Here is a 20,464-nt window from a genome sequence, read left to right as displayed (position 1 = left end):
ATCAAACTCCACATGCCAAGGAATTGAGAGAATGTGGGTGTATCTGGGTATGTCTGAGGGGTTTTCTGGATGTGAGGGTCATATGTTTTTCCACGGGAATGTAGTGAACTGGGGAACAAAAGGGCAGAGAAATCCAGGGGTCTTAATACAGATCTAGTTAAACCATGATTTCTAACTTCTTGGAGAAAGAGAGCATTTATTTTTCAGCATCATCTTCTTCCCAGTTAACCCCAAATATCTAATTAGAGTTTCACATCCTATGTTAAAGTGAAATTAAATTGAACGTGTTTTGAGGAATGAAATTCATAGCATTCTGGAAAATAAAGAATTCCTAGGGCCTCCACCATGTCAACCTTACAGTCACGCATTTTCTTTCCTCCTGCTTCTAAATGACCACTGATTCCAGGCAGAACGCCATATGATTTTTTTTTTTCTGTATTGTAGGTCAGTATAACTGTTGCATTATCTTCCCCAGCTTCCCACCTTTGCAGTGAACCAGAATAATAATATTAGTGAGCCAAAGCATTAGCCAGAAAATTAAGTAACATATTCTCTATTGATTATGAATGTCTCTGAGCAGTGCTGTAAGTGGAGCAAACCCAGGCACCATCCTGCTTCTTCTCAAGAAGGCTTATAACACGATGACACTGCAGCAGGCGTACCTCGGACTCTGACCTGTGTGCATGAACGTTCCATCCTTTTATTTCCATAGGACTCTGCCTTGTCTCCTTTCCTACCCTTCCCTCACATAAGACAGTGTTGCCGATAGCTTCTTTTTCTTCTCAGAAAGTTCAAAGGCAGTAGGTGAAGAAGTCACATCCAACATGGTCATTCCATATTGCTTGCCATTAAAGTGTTTTGAAAAACTTCTGTTTTCCCCTAATTGCCAAAGGCAGCTTAAAAACTAACTTCTGAATTAATAAAGATTAGCTGTTCTCTACCTGGAAAGAGAAGTGTTACCCATTACCCACTTACCATAAACGAATTCATCCAACCCAGATTTTCCTCCTCACATAGGAGCACTGGGATTGCAGAGACAGCCAAAGCTAGTGGAGACAGTCCGCAGATACAGACTAAATGTAGACATGTGTGGGGTCTACACATGTCTACATGGGTAGTGTACCTTGAAGTGATGGTGTACCTTGCAGGGATAAAATGGGGGAAGCTTCAGGGGAGGATGAAGAAGGTAAGGGAATGATATCTTGACCATCATGAAGGAAAGAAGCAATATTTGACCTTGATGAAACATTGACAAGAAAAGTGGTGGAACACCCCATTGGAAAGGAAATGTGTGTGTTGAGGGATGGCAGAGGGAAAGAAAGGGTATTCGGGGAATGGTCACATGCTAACTGAGCAGCAAGGAAGATTCAAATCATACAATCCTTCCAAAGAAAAAGTAGTAAATTACCACGAATAGTCCAGTCTTGAAAGCCAGATTGCCCACCTGATGGTTTCTCCATTTAGTCTCTAATACAGGGATACTAAACAGGTAGAAACAAATGCTGCTCTTTTCCTACCAGATTTTAATGCAGACGTTTACTCTTTCCTTCTTTTGGTCTTGATGGTTCCAGGCTGTGGTAAGTGTTCTCTTCTTCTCTGTTTGCATGCTCTAATAATCCTCACACTTCCCTCCATATAGTCATACTGAACTTTAACTTTTTGTGTGCAAATCAACATTGGGTAAAAGGTAAGATTATCCTGCTTCCCTTCATTTTGGAGTCATCCGGCATTTCTTCAACTAAATTCTGTTTATTCCAGTTATCTGAATTACAAAAATGTATCCTTTACTTTTCACATATATTATCATTCTACACAAAGGTAAATGTGGTTTAAAAGCCTGCATAAACACACGTGCCCTTGTGTGCACACCCAGATAAATATGAGCACCACATATTCGCAGTACCTGTAGGATAGACTTAGTATTAGAGATAATCTGCTCATTTCAGACCACTGGGAACTGCAGCTGTAAAAGAAGGGCATGGTGGTCAGACTTTTAGAAGTTGGAGTTGTTGCCATTGACAGGCACCTTCCCAGGCTCCTGAAGGAACCTTGTTCCTTTCCACATAAGTATTGTGGAGAAACAGGGCTTTCTGTGGTGGTGAGCTCTGAGGATTCTCAGCGGTGATGGTCTTAATGCCCGATGCAAAAGATGACCAGTGGACCAAAGCTTAAGCCAGTAGGGCAGATTAGGTCTCCTAAAGATCCAGCGAGAAGTGATGTAAGAAATTCTGGAAAGCCAGCAGAGGCAGAAATAACATGCCAGCACCTAAAGCTCTGTGACACCAAAGAATTTTCTGCCCTTTTTGAACCATGTAAAAGTGCCTATAGTCATACATTTTTTTAAAGATTTTATTTATTTATTTGACAGACAGAGATCACAAGTAGACAGAGAGAAAGAGGGAAACAGACTCCCCGCTGAGTGAGGAGCCTGATACGGAGCTCGATCCCAGGGTTCCGAGATCATGACCTAAGCTGAAGGCAGAGGCTTTAACCCACTGAACCACCCAGGTGCCCCTGTAGTCATACATTTTTTACCTACAAAAATTATTCACCATAATTCAACATAATTATTGCTAATTAAGCTGGAAAAGCAAATTCTTTCATTATCCACACATTGCCTGTCTACATTCGGCTCTGCTCATCTGACCACAACATACTTTTTTGTAATTCTCTAAGCCCTCCCCATGTCCATACCAAGATTTTCTACCTTCATTTATAAAATGGGGGTCATGGGTCCTTAACTCACCTACTAAAAGAATACTTGAAAACCCTCGTACTAAATAGACGGGGTGGGGGGCAGGGGGAAGAACTGGGAAGAGCTACTTTCAAATGACCTAACTTGGTTCTTTTTGCAGATTTCTCAATAATGTGTGCCGGTTGCACATTTGGCCTTGTTATTTGTAATATGTGCCACCAACATTCTCAAGTGTCTTTTATTAAAAATTCCAACCTGAGCTTAAAAGTGTTTTGTTATATCTGCAGACCTGAGTACAAGCCAAGGCATGGTACTTTATAAGCTCAAACTCCAGCTGCCTTTGAACAAAAACTAACGGGTCGTCTTGATACACAGCCATTTAGAGCCTCAGTCATCAAATGAAATTCAAATACCTGTCCCAGGATACCAAATGGAGAATATGAACTATGATATTCAGCAGGAGCAGACGGTGCACATCAATTTACACGTGATGATAAAGAAATACCAACTAGATATGAACATTTCCCTGAACGTGTACAGAATGAAGGTTCCAGAGATCTAAGATAAAGTCTTAACTACTTGATTAGCATAATCCCCATAGTCAGAAATAATTTCTTTTCATCATGGTACTTTGTGTCTCTGTAAAATTCATCTTTTAATATCCAAATTGGCATGTCTCACAATCATGTTGCAAAGATTATGGGAATATAATATGCAATAGGCTCTTTGCCTTCACAAGGCCTTTGGGTATGTTAGTGTCCCATGCGGATAGTGCTTTCTTTACGTGGTCTTGGCTAGAGTAGTTAATATTATGTCTGCAATGAGCCAGACAATAGAAAACAAGCTGGAAACTGTTCTTTCGTGGCAGGAGTCTTAAAATTGCAAGTCTTGCATAGCATGAATTTTCTAATGTGACACCTGGCATCATTGACTATGGGAATAATTTTACACAGAGCAGCCCATATACAGCACCCTCCAAAGTGTCCCTAAAGTATTCATTTCCAGAGTAATGAAACAACAGTAGTAATCAAACATCAGCTGTAATCAATGAAATACTTAGACTCTGATACTTAGCATGTAAGGAAGCAAGTGAATGCCCATTGAATAACTTAAAACATCGGATGCTCCCAGAATGAATAAATCAAAGGCTATGGGAAATTTTCTTCTCTTGACCAAAGGATATAGAGTCCCGGATTCTCAGTCATGCCTACATGGGTGTAGATGTATCTCAGAATCTTGATAGAAAAGATTAAGGGGAGGAGGAAAGGTGCATGTATACCAAATGCAAACAAATGCAAAAACCGTTCTCCATTCTGGGTTGTGATACATCCTTCTGGCTCCCCACCTATATGAAAACGGTTGATATAAAATATGCGTTTAATACATGTAATAAGGATACAAAATATGTATAGAACTAAGGGTTTATATTTATACAAAAACATTTCTCTGCATTCTCTCTTCTCTTAGTATTCAGACTATTTTTAATACTTTCTGACCCACATTTAGACATAAGTTTCCTCTTATGATGCATACCTTTGTGATTTTGAATTACTTAAGTACAATGGCAGGGGCACTTATATTTGACATCCCAATAATGATTCAAGGTCATTGCAAAAACATCTAAGAAGGAGTCCAAGAGTCTGTTTTAGTTGTCTTCAGTTTACTGAAGTGCATTTTTATCATAATTTATTGCCTTCCAGTTTCATAATCTATGCATGTTAACTCTGCTGATTCAAAGTCCTTGTTTAACTGGAATTATGTGCTATTTCCTAACGATAACTGATCTGAACATTTATCACATTGTACAGTGACATTTAGAAAATCAAACTAGCAGGGGAAATGCACATTTCCCACTGTTCTGAAATGCAGTCTATTCATAACCTTGGGACTAAAACAAAACAGAAGCTGCCCCTGGATTTTCATCATCTGGGTCCCTCGTTATAAACCATGTATTTCATAGACAGAGCTGAAATTGAAAACTTCCTTAAGACAATGTCCTGTGGCTCTGTGGGTCTTGCTTTGATAGTTTCCCTAGGTGAAAAGTAGGTGCACATTCCAAATATTTTCAGAGCTGCCATTGATCCGGCTCCAAAAGCTCTTCCACGATCCCAGGAAGACAGCCGATTAAATTCTTAATTCTGCTACTCCAGCTCCTTTCTCCTTATTTTGGAATACAGGCCCAACAGGTTGATATTTCCAGGCTACGTACATAATAATTACAATTTTTTTCTGATTAATAACTTACCAAAATATTGAAATCAACACCAGTAGACTTTTTACAATAAGGAGAATTGTAGAGTTCGTGCAAGAGAAGCTGAGGGTATGCATTTTCAAGCACCCGAAACAGTTAAACAGTGTTCCCTGAACGTTAGCCAGAGCTAAAATTGCTCTAGTGACCCATAATGTTCTTTGTTACTGCTCTCCTTCTCATCACAGCTAACACACACCAAGGGCCTATTGTGTACCAGGCACTGTTCTTGGGGCCTTCCAGTAGAGTTCTGAGTCTGTACCATTTCTCATCCCCCAGATCAAGAAGCAGGGTTGAAAGAAGGTCACAGTTCATGACCAAGGCCACGCGGTCATAATAATGACAAGAAAATCCTGCTTCCCACCCCTCTTTCCGGCTAACGCTGGATTCAGAAATTTGTTAGAGGAAAAAAACCGCAGTGAAATGTCTCTTTGTGCTGGTTTTCACAGCATGGTGAGAAAATCTTTTCCTGGAACTTGGAGACATTTTTCTTATTGAAAAGGAAATTGTAAGTGTTTCTATGGCTCTTGCCCCGTGGAGGTGCTGGTTGATGGCCTCAGAAGCCGTATCTCTCTCATGTGTCAGTCTGTCAATTTAGCCACTAACTTCTGACCTTGAATCAGACAAATCTTCACAAAGACAGCAACAGAGAAATCCTGGCAGGCTGGAAGTCATGTGGAAACTGAGCCAGACCTCACTTATCCCTACCAAGTCTTGAGGAAAGACCGCAAGGTGCTTTTCACGCTCACGACACTCCAAGTCACTTCTTAAAGCAGTTTGGGGTCAGGACACTCGTATATTCAACTGTGTTTGGTCATGAACAGTCTCAAAGAAATCTTCAATAAAAACATCTTGATTAAAATCCATAGAATCTTTTCCAGCTATACCTGGTGCAAATATACCTTTTTTTTTAGATGAATGCCCTCTGAGAATTATTTCATTCACCTGTTTATTCATTCGACAAATGTAGAGTGAGTTTCCCTAAAGACCAGCACTGTGTTAAACACTGAACGCGCCCTGTTGAACAAAGACCCTTCTCTGCCTTTAAAAAAGCCAACATCGATTTGGGGAAATGCTTGACAAAGCCTGTGCTGTGAATGTGCCTTGTTTGTCGTCTTCCCCTGCCGCCCACTTAGGACACAAAGTACACTGCTCACGGTGGTCACACCTGGACAGATGTGCGTTTTGATCATTATTCTTAGATTACCTCACATGAGTCAACAAGATTACGCATGTTTGTTGTTACATATAATGAGTATTTTTTTAGTCAAAAATGATAAAAACGAAAAGAGCACAGCTAAGACTTTTCTGATCTGCAGTATCTTCACTTGGTCCTCAAAAGCTGTTTCCATGAGGTAAATTCTGCAGTCAGGAGAAAACCATATGCACTGGGATTCTTAACTCCCCTTTACCTAGTCTTCTGAGCTCGCATGTATCCCACAGGAAAAATGCAACTGAATCTCCTCAAAAGGAAGGAGTTATGAAGACTGCCTCAGCCAGTGATCCTCAGATAATGACATCCTACCTTCCCACAGTTTCAAATCAGACAACTATAATTAGTAGAGGCTAAAACCTACTTGCACCTAGCATAAAAATGACGGCATGGTTATTTTGAATCCCAATTCTAGCTTTGCAAGAATGTAAAAGATCAATTTGCAAAGTCAACTGAGTGATGAAATTGCATATGTTGCTTCGGGCCTCTGAAGACATATTACAGTTATTTTAAAAATAGCAGTACTTGGGAGCATACCATATGTCATTTCTGTGATGACAACGATCCAAAGTATGTTGGCTTTGCATCTAACATGACACGGGACTCATATCAGTGCATAGCTTTAGATACCCTTCCGTGACATGCAAGGTTTCCTGTGCTAGTTGCGAAGACGTGCAGAAGACCTTATTTAAAAAGGCCAAAAATTACTCCAGACTCTGTGTTCTACCCCAGGCTGCCACAAGAGGGCATTCTTCTCCCAAAATATATGCAAGCAGGGTTTACCACGGATTTCTACAGAGAAAACATGTGTAAGATTATCTCACAAGGGTCTTCAGCCTGGTCAGGAGTGTTTCATTAACGACTGATTCTAACATGATATTTTGTTTTCTTTACTTACATTTTCTGATTGTGAATTTTATAGGGTGCTAATCCATGGCTTGGATGACAACAGAAGACTGGATGTATTGTTTAAGTAGAGATTTTGTTTTGCTTGTGATTTGTGATTTGAGTTCCCTAAAAAAGTTGATGGTTCATTATGTCTCTCCCTTAGGGCTTTTTTGAAGAGGAGGAAGGTAAAGAGTATATTTATAAAGAGCCAAAGCTGACAGGCCTCTCTGAGATTTCCCAAAGACTGCTCAAGCTCTATGCAGATAAATTCGGAGCAGACAATGTGAAGATAATCCAGGATTCCAACAAGGTAAAGGAAAGCCCGTATTCACACAAATGTGAGGAGTTGACTTAATTTTTCCTAACTATAGTAGTTAAAGTTTTCATTTTCTGCCTGACTGTGCAAAGTAAACCACCTCAACTATTTTGGATGTTTTGCTCGTTTATCGGCTGGTTGATCAGTGATTTCTTTTTTCTTTTGTCAATAATGTTATATACATGTTTATTCAAGTAACTTTTAGATAATCTTAGAAACAATTTATTAAATCCTGTAGTTATGCCATAGGTTATTTGTTTGCATTTGAACAGCAATCTAAGGGTTAAAGTGATTGGGCCCACTGGTGGAGTTGGACGAAACAGCACAATGTATGTACTCAGTCATGGTGGTCTTCGGGAGTCATACCAATTTTGAAATCTGTCCTCCGGGACAGTTGGCAGACTTGTATTAACCGAGAACACTCATTTCACTTCCTCATGGTTGCATGAAGCAAGGGCTTACATACTCTGATTAGATTAGTCAGAATTGGATCTTCTGGTGTGCTTTCATTCATTTAGCCAACTTTTATCAAGCACCTACTACATGCCAGGCCCAGAACTAGGAACTGGGACACATGGAGTCTCTTCCTTCCAGAGCTCACAGTTCATATAGGGTTAAGAAGAAAAGAATATATGCGAACAGTTAATTAAATAGAGCCAGTGAAGTACCATAAAAGACATGGTCCAAGTCACATGGAGAAAGCCCAGGGCTCCCTTAACAGCTCATTCCTAGCTGGACAATGCTCCACAGAGGAAGAATGTTTGCTCTGGGAATTGCAGAGTGAGAAGGTGTCTGCTGGAAGCATAAGGCATTCTAAGAAGCCCAGCACAGGCAATGCCAGGGAGGAATGAAAGCAGGAGGTGTGTTTAGAGCCTGCCAGGTCTCAGAATCACAGGTTGGAGAGAAGAGCATGGCAGAGTGCGGGAGCCAGAAAAGCTGGTTTGTGCCCAAATGTAGAGGCTGTTCCTGGGCCACAAAAGAAAAGGTCTTTTTGCCCCTCTCCTCTTTTACACAACTGGTATTTGGAGGGATCTGGGCCTGAGGCTACTGGATCCAGACTGAAGTTGTGACAGTGGGCTCATCATTCTCTCCCTTCGCTGGAAAGGTACAATCCCCTTCGCCGTGAAGGTGGACAGAACTGGAACTACCCTCACAGTGGCTCTCTGAAATAGGGGGCATAGATAGAGTTTCTAGTGGGACAAGAAAAATGTCGAATTTGGTGTCAGACCACTGGAGTCTTCGTTCCACCAGAATATCTCCTATCGGCTGGTGCTCCCTCTTGGAGAAACTAGGTGGCCACTCTGAATCTCCTTTTAAAAAAAAAAAAAAAAAAAAAATCTGTAAAGTGGTTACAATTATACTCATTTTACAGTGTAATTTTTAGGAGCATTACAAAGAAGTTCTCAATCTTCCTTAAGTCTCTGGAATCAGATAGGCAGCAAGTAGTTAAACAGATGGAGAAAGCTGGAGGAAATTGGAAAATTCTTCCAGAAATCATTAGGAAAGAGGATGAGACTCATCTCTCCCAACCTTGAAAAATAGCAAAAGCCATTCCCTGGCTGTTCTTGGGACCCCCAGCCTGCCTGCCTTGTTGTTTGAGAAGTCTGGTCACTGAAGCAGAGTCAGTAAATACATTATCTAGGATGATTTATTGCAGATAAGAGAAAAAAATAGAGAAACTGAAAATAAAAATATTGGCAATCATGAAATACGTGAATCAGTTAATCCCCTGAACAAAGAACCTCCTTCCACATTACAATCCCAGAGCCCATGGCCCCAGTGGTATGTAGTTGAATCCTGGAGGAACCAAGAGATACATTTCTACTCTCAAGAAGCTCATATTCTAGGGGCGTCTGGGTGGCTCAGTGGGTTAAAGCCTCTGCCTTCGGCTTAGGTCATGATCCCAGAGTCCTGGGATGGAGCCCCGCATTGGGCTCTCTGCTCAGCAGGGAGTCTGCTTCCTCTACTCTCTCTGCCTGCCTCTCTGCCTCCTTGTGATCTCTGTCTGTCAAATAAACAAACTAAATCTTTAAAAAAAAAAAAAAAAGATGAAGAAGAAGCAGCAGCAGCTCATATTCTAGACAAAGGTAGGGGTATTCATTACAGAAGATAAAGAAGATCAAAGATTAAATTATATGCCCTAAGCAGGTACTTCGGTGTCCAAGAACCTCAGCTCCTTGGAGGGCTGGCTCCAGCCCACCTCTGCTGCGGGCTGGGCCACCGTCCAGCCAGTTCCCCTTCCTGTCGCTTCAGTTCACCCAGCTCTTTCTCCGCGGGGACAGGGACAGGCCCCTTCCTCGGGAGGCCCCTGCGGGAACGCAGAGCCTTCTCCCTTCCAGGAGCCCCTGGGGCTCACCACTCCTTCTTTTGCCATAATGTGTTAACCCAGGTAAACCCCAAGGATTTGGACCCCAAATATGCCTACATCCAGGTGACCTATGTCACGCCGTTCTTTGAGGAAAAGGAGATAGAGGACCGGAAGACGGACTTCGAAATGCACCACAACATCAACCGCTTCGTCTTCGAGACGCCCTTCACGCTGTCGGGCAAGAAGCACGGCGGCGTGGAGGAGCAGTGCAAGCGGCGCACGGTCCTCACCAGTAAGTGCCGCCCTGCGAGCCTCTCTTCCGGGCCGCGTGGCTCTGGGGTGTTTCGGGCTTGCTGACAAGTACTCGGGATGCGCCAAATCAGACACGTGTGCCGGGAACCGCCTCTCCCTCCTTGGGAAAGTCGACAAGAGAAATTCTCAGTAGAGCTACTTAATGCACCTCTTCCCTTTAGACGTTCCAGCGGTCGAGGTCATGGTGTCCGCATCCTGGGAGAGGCACTGGGAACTTCCCCCTGCCCTCTCCCTGAGCCTGCCCCCAGGGATTTCAGGGTTAGCATCTCCCCGAAGTGCGTGCCTTGGGACCAAATTCCAAACCACTCTGGAATTCGGGCTTCTCATTTGTAAACTGAAGGCAAGGGATGAGCTCTCCGTTCCTCTCAGCACCGTCTAGATGTAGTCTTTGAGCTAGTCATCCTTTTACGTATTCGGCAAACATGCCACGAGGGCCTGCGAGGGGCTGGACACTCTCCTGGGAATTTAAATAAATGAACCCCAAGTCTTGCTCTCAATGTGTCCACGGTCTTGTAGGAGAAAACCAAGTAAAGCAAGAAATCCAGGTGAGCATAGCCTGGGAAAGAAAATGGGAAGGCACAGGAAATCGCCCTGGGCCGGTGGAGGGGGGCGGTCTCCTGGGGCAGACCAAAAGGAAAGTTGAGCAAAAGTGTTCTGGAGGAATCTTGAGAGATGAGCAGTCCTGGAGTACGCAATAGATACAATAGCAGAGTCCCAAATTATAGGAAACATTCATCTTTGGTAAACTTCTCCAGAACTTTTATCATCAAAATATGAGAACAGGGGGCGCCTGGGTGGCTCAGTGGGTTAAGCCGCTGCCTTCAGCTCAGGTCATGATCTCGGGGTCCTGGGATCGAGTCCCACATCGGGCTCTCTGCTCAGCGGAGAGCCTGCTTCCCTTCCTCTCTCTCTGCCTGCCTCTCTTGTGATTTCTCTCTGTCAAATAAATAAATCTTTAAAAAAAAAATATGAGAACAAAACTATCATAATATATGCTACGGAGTACACATTTAAGCATTCTTTAGTATGGTTTAGTATAGTTTTTATTTGAATTATAAGCTGGGGTGGGGTGGGGGGCAGTGTTTCAAGACACTAAAAGCCTAAACCAAGCCCACAGATGAGTAGTTGTTGGCTAGCCAAGTGTAGAAAAGCAAACCAGGTGATTGCAGCTGGGCCCCAAGCTGAGATGTGAGACACTACGGTACACTGGAGGAAAAATAACTCACATACACAGAAACCATGCAGAGTGGAAGATGCTGTATGCAAAAAAAAAAAAAAAAAAAAAAAAAAAAATCGTCTGGACCTTCTGGGGCCACCCCAGACTCACCTCAACCTTTACCTTCTCTTGCATGTCTTTTGTGCAGCGAGTCACTTGTTCCCGTATGTGAAGAAGAGAATACAAGTCATAAGCCAGTCGAGCACAGAACTGAATCCTATCGAAGTGGCGATTGATGAGATGTCCAAGAAAGTTTCTGAGCTTAACCAGCTTTGCACGATGGATGATGTAGACATGATCAGACTGCAGCTCAAAGTCCAAGGAAGCGTCAGCGTGAAGGTAGGCACACTCAGAGCGGAGAAGCGCTTGTTATAACGTGAAGCCTCGTATAAAACACCCTAGAAATTTTTTACAAAAGGGCTAAGAGACACTTTTTTTCTGTGTGATACCATCCAACTTTATCTGAGTCTTTCAAATTTTGTTTCACTGTAAGTACACATGGATGGTGCCAAACACCAGGAGATAAGCCCTTTTTTTTTTAGCCTAAATAAAATTTCTTCATCCTCAATCCTTCTTTCCCATCTTCTCTGGATAAACTATATTCTGTATTCTAAAATCTAACCCATGAATTAATTAATGAATAATAAATGTGGCTTTCTCATAAGTATCTGTCTGTAAGAGCCTTATGAAAGTGTTCCAAAACAAAATTCTTAAAAGTGTATTAGTTATAAGATGTGTGTCAGTATTTATCTGACTGTCAGAGGCCTGAGAAGCAGTAGATGGCCTCCTCACAGTGGGGGATTAAAGAATATATAACAAGCAGACTGTTTGCAAGAGCATAAGCAGTATTTAGGAAAATCAACAAGGTGGGTGCAGGTACTAGCTAGAACGTTACCCCCTAGATCTGAAGACGAGGGGAGAGAAGGTGAATGGGAGAAGAGAGAGAGCTGGGAGAGCCAGCTGGTAAGACAGACAGAGATGCCTCTGCTAGATAGAAGACCACAAGGAGGAAACCTGGGTCCAAAAACACCCTGACCAGCTGGGACTAGGGAGAGACAAGCGAGGTACTCACCTTGGGCACAGAATTTAAATAGGCATCAAAACACTCAGTACCCACTACAAAATAATATTAATCCGGTGTTTTTAAAATAAAAAATAATGTCAAAAATTTATAATGAACCTAGTGTTCACATTGTAAATAAAGACAGGCCAGTAACCATGCCCTGTGCAACTACCATGGAGCCCTAGGCGAAATCAGGAATGCAGATCCTGATGTTGATCTGCTCTCTGCTTCCGCACCTACCTCTCCTCTGTGTCCCCCATGGCTGACTCAAAATAGCAATAATAATAAATCTTTTAAAGCCAGAAGGCAGAAAACCCATTGCTATTCTCCAAACAGAACAGCTTCCCTCAGCACATAGGTGTGTCGAGGAAAGTGAGCATTGGATCTGGAGAAGCAAAGGAGTATCCATAAGGTTTACTCATTCTACCATGCAGGCCATCCCTCCCCATAAGGGCCTTTGAAGATAACTCTAATACAGTGTTAGCTTCTTCTTCTGTGACCTTATTCCTTCCAAGCCTTACAGTCACAGCAAAAGGCTACAAACACTAAAGAATATGGACTCCTTCACGAGTGTGAGCCTACTCATGCGTGTGCGCGTGAATGGGACCTGGCATTGTGCATTCACTCAGCAAATCTGATAAATGCTTCCTCCGGCCAGTATCTAGGCCAGACTGTCAAGTGGAATACAGTCAAACAGTGTTTCCCAGGACGGCACATACACCACCACCGTGGAATGTCGCTTATTAATAGTTCAGTGTTTACTGTAATGTGAACAGAAAAAAAAATAAGTAGCACATCAAGCATTTGATTTCATAGATGTTAAAATTAAATGGATTTAAAGTAAGGAAAAATGAGTCGCGTTTTCAAAGATAGTGAGAAAATAACGGTGCAAGCCAAGTGCAGATATGACAAAAATGGGAAACGATGGGCAAGTGGCAGTTTGCGAAGGGTGGCCATGGAGTACAGCACTCAGATTCGTGCTTCAGGAAGTTACTACTGAGTTAGAGGACAGCAGATGAGACAGGTAGCGCATCATTAGGTCACCAGGCTCTGTGAGAGGATTGGGTGCTGCGTGATTGGTGCTACTCCTTCCAGCGGTGGAGAAGGCCCCATCCAAGGAAGAGATGCAATGGTCCTCAGCCAATTCTCTTCTCCCCAACAGGTTAATGCTGGGCCTATGGCCTATGCACGAGCTTTTCTTGAAGAAACCAATGCAAAGAGATACCCTGACAACCAAGTAAAACTTTTGAAGGAAATCTTCAGGTAAGTTTTTCTGTGTTGGAATGTACCTCCTCCAGGTAGCAGAGTCTCTCAGCAGCTTGACTCGGAGCTGCCACTTTCTGCAGCTAATTGGTCATTTGCTTTTTGCTGTCACTAAAGGCAATTTGCAGATGCATGTGGGCAAGCCCTTGATGTGAACGAGCGGCTCATCAAGGAGGACCAGCTGGAGTACCAGGAAGAACTGAGGTCCCATTATAAGGACATGCTTAGTGAACTCTCCGCAATCATGAACGAGCAGGTAAGACTTGGCTTGAGGTAGGCCAAGCTGCCACGTTATAGAAACTGTCCATTCTGTCCCTAGTGCCAGAAGGACTGTAAATGTCTCTTTTCTTACATGAACACCATGAGCACAGAGTTTCTCACTCCTCCATATACAAGATCTTTGCCTCTCAAAACAGAGATCAGGTTAGGGGAGAAAAATCTATAAGGGAAAAAAAAAAAAAGATGAGAATCCAAGTAATTTCCAAAGTTTCAGGTATGTTTATCCAAACTCTATGAAAAGTTGGCTTTCTAAAATAGATGGAACCAAGACACCAAGGAACACAGGATGGCATTCCACTAGGTTTGCTGCCACTCCTGTCTCCCCAATGTACACCTCTGCAACGCCCGAGTTATGAGGTGGAGTTCTACAGTTCTGCCACCAGGGGTCTCTGCACCATACTCGAGAAGAACCCTAGGTCTAAGGTCAAGGCTTTGTAAGGTCCAGACTGCATCTACAGAGGCTGGGAATTCCTGAAGATGTGCAGAATTGGGTAAAACTTAATCCTCTACCCCACCAGCAGGTCATCCATGCATCTAGCATGTTCCATAAGGGTGTGCACAAAATCTGGATATTCATGAATCACAATACTTTTTGAGGTGCAGAGAATCAAGTGGAAAAGCCAAGGGCCACTCTTTGACTTCCCAGCATCCATCTGCTCCCACACCTGGACATCTCAGCCTGGACGTCTTACTACTCACGGTCTCCTCCAGGAGACCTCCGTTACAGAATAACAGAGCAGGAGAATTTGAATAATCTCCTAACAGTGCCTTATGCACAGTAGCCACTCATTAAAAATTAGTTCCCCTTCTTTTCTTTAAATGGCCTGGCACTACAAACACTGTTCACAAAGCATGAAATGTATCTCATGCATGTTTTCTTCCCAGTGCATTTCTCATTGTTTCTTTTGTCTTCTTTTCCATCTCCTTTTACCCACATTTTAAACTCTCCAAAGTAGCTAGGGGAAGAAATTGGTTAATTGATTTATGTTGGAGATCGTTAATCTCCCTGGATAGGATTCCTCAATGAGGGATTATTGTTAGTGGTTTGGGATTATGAAGGGGCAATGGTAATTAAAAACTCAAGAGAGATGCCTCGGTTGCATAGAGTGAAACAAAAGAACAAGCAGTGGATCTTAAAGCTGGAAAAGGTGGTGAAGAAATGTTTGTTTCCAACTATAAATTGCATCTGACCTTGAAACTTCAGGCAAAAAATACTTTTCTCTTTTTTTTCCTGGCAGCTCTGTCGCGGTCCGTGTCTGTACAGCTTCTGTTCCTCTGTGTCTAGTATTTCCCTCAGTACCATAAGCAAAAGTGGTATGTTTTTCTTTCCTTATGTCTACACTGTCCTTTGTGGCCTTCTGGTCTGCCTATCTCTTCCTAGTTGTTCATATCCCCCCAGACACCTCCATAGTGGCTAGTGTTCTCTGAATGTTTATTTAATTAGAACAATTTTATTTCCATTCTGAGATAGACTAATATAAAAAAAGCTTGCTGATTAAAGTTAAAAGCTTATCTTTTATTTATTTTTTTAAGTAGGCTACATGCCCAACATGGGGCTTTAACTCATAACCTTGTGATTATGAGTTCCATGCTCTACCAACTGAGCCAATGAGACACCCCAACTTAGCTTTTAAAAAGAAAAATCATATCCAGCCAATTTGTAAAATATAGTTGAGGTCAGTTGTATCTGAAACAAAGATTCAGTATACCTCAGATTGCAACAACAACAACAACAACAAAAACAAAAACAAACAACAACAACAACAAAAGTCTTCTGCACAAAGCTAAGAACCAGCTGATTAAAAGGAGAGAAATAATTCTTTTGCAGGATACCTTTACTAAAAGAAGCAAAGTTTAACTTTGTGCTCCCTGGAAATTGATGCAGAGAAAAAAATGGGTGGATTGCACAGATCTTATTATTCAGTAAAAGAAACAGATCTGTTGGCAGGAAAGATCAACTTTCCCCTGGTCCTGGGGATTTGTCACATTGGTATTTATATATGGGACAAAGTTTTCCTTAAAAATGATTTACTCTATTATATGGGTATGCCATAGTTCTACCTTAGATTAAAATGAGGACAAAGTATTAACTTCTAACTCTGTAAAAAAGATTCTAGAAGAGAAACTAGTTAATAATCATCAATCAAAAGTATAAATTATCCATAGCAAAACTATAAGATATCTAAGTGAAATTAGCTATTTTCATGACAACCATCGATGTGTTATTCATTGGTTGTAATGAACAATTTCCTAAAATCAGGAAGAGCTAGCCAATGATTAAGATCTAGAAAGTCCCTAGTATTTTAAAAAATGGGTGTTGTCTCAGTTCAGATTTACAACAGCAAAAAAAAAAAAAAATTGTTTACTTCTTTTTCAGTTTTTTTTTAATGAAAAAGCATCTGGCCATAATGATTGAATTCAAACTCTAGTGGAGGGAAGGGTTGTCAAATATTAGCATGAATTCATTCACATAACTTTATACTTATGTTCTGGAAGAAAATTACATATGTAGTTACAATGAAGAGAGAAATTCTACCATTGAACTTTTAAAAACAGAAATAGTGTTAGAATAGATAGACGTAGAAAGAAAGAAAAATAACAATGGAATTAATTATGCAATTGACTCCAAGAGTGCCCAGAAAAGTCTTAGCTAAGAGGGTATCCTGAAGCCACCAACTTAGTGAAAGAAACTTCAGTATATGGAAGGAGATGGACTAGGATAAAGCGGATGCTAGCGTGTAAAATGGAGATATTGGGATGAAGCAGTTCGGGTTGCTAAAGTGACAGGCAGACAACAACTACCTTTATAGGCAGCCGAATGCCACACTATTTTATAAGTAGCCAAAACCCATAAAACCTCTTTTGATGGAGGCCAAAGTGATACATGAAAGTAACTGGAAGAAACATATATGTCAGATGCTCATCTGGAGACTGTTTCAGCACTGGCAGTGATAGCATTGTGAAATCAACGGCCGTGATGAATCTCAAATGTAAAATACAGAGAAAGGAACGTGTCCACTCTGTTTGGTGCCACGCAGGCAAGATGCAAAGGCATATTGCTCCGGGAGTGTTAGATACTCTATGGACACTTTATTTCCCAAACTATTTAAGCGGAACTTGTGGCATCGATCATGAGGAGAATTTATGGGCAGTCTAGGATACCCAGATGCTTCGTGCTCTGTGCAGGCTGAAGTGTTAGCCTGTCTTGGAGGGTTAAAGAGGGTTAAAGCTAAACCATAGTAATATGTCAACTAAGTGGAAAAATCTTTTGAAATATCCAGTAAGTCTCTCCCTTACAGAGATACATTTTAGAGGTGCCTACGATTTCTGTTGTTGTTATCATATTTACATATCATTATTCGCACAGATTTGACAGGAAGTTATTACTTAGGCACGTTAATATTATTTTCAAAGTAAATCAAGGCAAGGTGTATTTTTTTCTTATATGTCCATTAATGGAAACATTTAAATGAGCTTTCGGGTGTTTCCCCTTTTTGCTATTTTGACAGTATAAATTGTAAACTTTTAGAATAAAGTGAAATTCTGGAAGTACTTAGATACAATCATAAAGTCATTATTTATAAATTTATATCTAATAGTCAAAGAGTATTGGGAAGCTATTTTAACTCTTGTCAAAATTCTTCTGACATGGGCTTGCAAAAAATTCCAGAACTATTCTGATAAGCTCATTTTCAACAACTCACAGCTGTCCTTACGGGGGTGAGGGAGAAGCACTGTTCTGGGTTTTAATTTTGTGCTTGGCAATATTAACACGAACCTCTCTATTTTCCTTTTCTTTTGTCGTGTTGCATTTCGTCCTGTCAAGATTACATACAGGGACGACCTATCAAAGCGCGGAGCGGAGCGAACCTGCCCTCCTGTAATTAGCAGGGCGGCCCCAGCTGTGCCCACCGTCTCCATCTCAGCCAGTGAGGAAGTTTGAGTGGAGCTCTGCTGCATCAGACACACCTCAAAGGGAACCCTCTGAATTTGCAGCTCATCTCGGGGAAGAGAGAGATTTAATTTATTTGAAGTTTTTATAGTGTTAATAATTTTTTTTTTTTTACCTCGCTAGCTTGAGAATTTTGCCCGCCTCCGGTTTTGCACATTTCTTATGATTTGTTTGTTTGTTTTTTTTCTTGAGCAAAGTTGATCAAGCCAAGCTGAACATTTGCCATGAAATTGCAATGAATGTGTAGCTCAAAAGCAAACCCTAAGTTTGCTGTCAGTTATAATATGTTCAATACCAAGTCCTAGTACACATATTTTAAAGGTCAAAGTGAATGTTTTTGTAACATTTAAGCACATTTCAAATGTAAATAGAAGATTGTAAGATATATGGTTTTTACCAAATTTAAAAGAACCTTTTTAGTTAATACTTATGACAGTGCTAAAATTGTATGAATAACATTTCAGATACCATTATATTAAAATATTTGTGTATGTGTACAAAAGTGTTGATAAATACTAACCTTTAAAGTTTGTGGAGTTCCTTTATTTGTAATATATGTGCCCTTAAAAGCAATGGGATGTGAAATTATATAAGTATTTTGTTGTTAATAGAAATAAAAAATACAGTTACTTTGCATTCCGTTCCCTCTTGAAGAGTGGGTGAGTTCCTACTAAAAGTGGTTCATAGGACTGGACATCTGCTGAATGCAATCCCACACTCACTACGTATGGTGCTTCCTTAAGAAGTTGGGGAAAGGACTCCACCCTCGGCCAGGCTGTTACTCCAAAGATCAAATCAACATGCCAGAGGTTTCCAAATCTACATTAATGGGATGATTGGGGAAGATAGAATGAATCAGAATCTTGAGGGCTGTGGTATTTAATAGGGATCTTCACAAATATTCCATATAAACTTGTGGTGGGATTGCATGTTCCTGCCTCTTTTGAAGTTAGACTTGGCCGTGTCACTTGCTGTTGAAATGTAAGTAGAAGTGACATGTGTCATTTTCAGGCATATACTTAAAAGCCAGTAAGTGGTTCTGCCCAATCCCCTCCCTGAAGCACTCACATGGAAATGAGGTCTCTATCAGCCTGAGTCCCCAAGTGACTACAAGGAGCATACACACACACACACACACACACACACACACACACACACACACACACACACACACCCCAGCTACCACCACTCCCCACCAACCTTGTCAAATATAGAGTCTGAGTCAGCAGCGCATTTGGTTGTATTAAGGTCCCAAGATTCAGGGATTGTTACCACAGCATTATGAGCTCATCCTGGATGAACTGTGACTGAGGCTCAACCATGTATGGGAACCACTAACACATTCCACCTCCTCCTCCAGCCAGCTCTCTCCCCCAGGCAACACCAGCAGCCATATAGCTGAACTGAGCTGCCTCCAGATGCAGAAGGCAAGCTTGGCAAGAGCATTTTACATTCACCCTCAGCAGCCATTCCAAAGGTCTGGCCTCCAATTAGGAGACTTCGGCTGAGTTCATCTTTCTTCTTCAAAAGTCCATCAGCCACTATCCACAGAGGACCACAAAGGAGAGTAGAGCTTAGAAGACATATTTAAATACTGTGAACACAGAAATGATAAAATTGTATTTTAGATGAAAACTCTAATCACTCAAGATTTACGTAACTGCTCTTTTCTCAAAAAGAATGCACTGCTTTATTTAAAAAATAAATAAATAAAGCCCTGTGATGAGATGACCTCTGATTCAAAGTAATACTCTCTGCTTCATTCTGATTCCAGCTTTCTGGGTATTTGTCTGGCGGGATAGAATCTTGGTCATCTCATCTAATTTCCTCATCATTACTATACCAAGAACCCAGGAAGACTCTTCCCCTGCTACTGTTCCCACCCAATTTCCACCTTTAGTCTCAAGACCCTAAGCCCATCCCAACCCACCCTCTGCCCCAAGGACACTGTCAGCAATGGGCTACCTGTCCAAATCTGAAAATACAATCTATAAGGAAGTAATCATAAATAATGGGTCTTTGGGCCACCTGGTGACTCAGTCCACTCAGTGTCCAACTCTTGATTTTTATTCAGATCATGATCTTGGGGTCCTGGGATCGAGTCCCCTGACTGGCTCCAAGTCCAGCATGGAGTCTGCTTGAAGATCTTCTCCCTGTACATCTGCCTCTCCTCCCTTATGCTTGTATACACACACTCTCTCTCTCTAAAATAAATAAATATTTTTTAAAAATAAATATTTTTACTTTTGTTAAATGCTCAATATTTTATTCACAAGGAGCAGTATGTTCAATGACTTCATTGCGGTTTACTCCAAAGTGGTTCCTAGATCAAGTCGTTGAAGAGTTTTTTGTTTTTTTTTTTTTTTTAAACAGAGTACAAGAGGGAGGGAGAGAGGCAGACTCTCCACTGAGCAGGGAACCCATTCTGGGGCTCCATCCCAGGACCCCAAGATCTTGACCTGAGCTGAAAGCAGACACTCAACCGAGACACCTAGGTGCCCCATATAGCAATAGCCTAAACACAATTGCTCTAGAGACAACGAGCTGAAACCACTTTGCCTTAACAGCATCAAAACTCACACTGCACAGTCCCAGAGGCTTGTATTCCTGCCTTCTTTAGCCCAGACGCATCGGAAACTGAAGCCACACCCATGTTTTCTCTGTGGCGCACAATGTCTTTAGGTTTTTACAATTAGATATCAACACTTAAA

The 20,464-nt window shown here is 41.5% G+C and overlaps 1 protein-coding gene across 10 annotated transcripts in view; it reads left to right on the top strand.

Annotated features, from left to right (window-relative positions):
* Window positions 1-18,389, top strand: part of DOCK10 (dedicator of cytokinesis 10) — a 278,280-nt gene extending 259,891 nt beyond the window's left edge. For 4 of the 10 annotated variants that reach the window (XM_046018397.1, XM_046018396.1, XM_046018400.1 and 1 more), the window contains 8 exons: window positions 1,572-1,577; window positions 7,208-7,354; window positions 9,750-9,960; window positions 11,345-11,535; window positions 13,422-13,522; window positions 13,640-13,778; window positions 15,040-15,115; window positions 17,628-18,389. In XM_046018397.1, coding sequence (XP_045874353.1) covers window positions 1,572-1,577; window positions 7,208-7,354; window positions 9,750-9,960; window positions 11,345-11,535; window positions 13,422-13,522; window positions 13,640-13,778; window positions 15,040-15,115; window positions 17,628-17,689 — 933 coding nt within the window. In that variant the 3' untranslated portion in view covers window positions 17,690-18,389. The remainder of the gene's footprint in view (window positions 1-1,571; window positions 1,578-7,207; window positions 7,355-9,749; window positions 9,961-11,344; window positions 11,536-13,421; window positions 13,523-13,639; window positions 13,779-15,039; window positions 15,116-17,627) is intronic. The other 6 variants (XM_046018398.1, XM_046018395.1, XM_046018399.1 and 3 more) reach the window with 3 other exon arrangements.
* The last annotated feature ends 2,075 nt before the right edge of the window (window positions 18,390-20,464 follow it).

Source organism: Meles meles, chromosome 9 (assembly GCF_922984935.1).
Source record: "Meles meles chromosome 9, mMelMel3.1 paternal haplotype, whole genome shotgun sequence".
NCBI lineage: Eukaryota > Metazoa > Chordata > Mammalia > Carnivora > Mustelidae > Meles > Meles meles.
The sequence above is the reverse complement of the archived record's forward strand: the minus strand, read 5'-3'. Positions and strand labels throughout refer to the sequence as shown.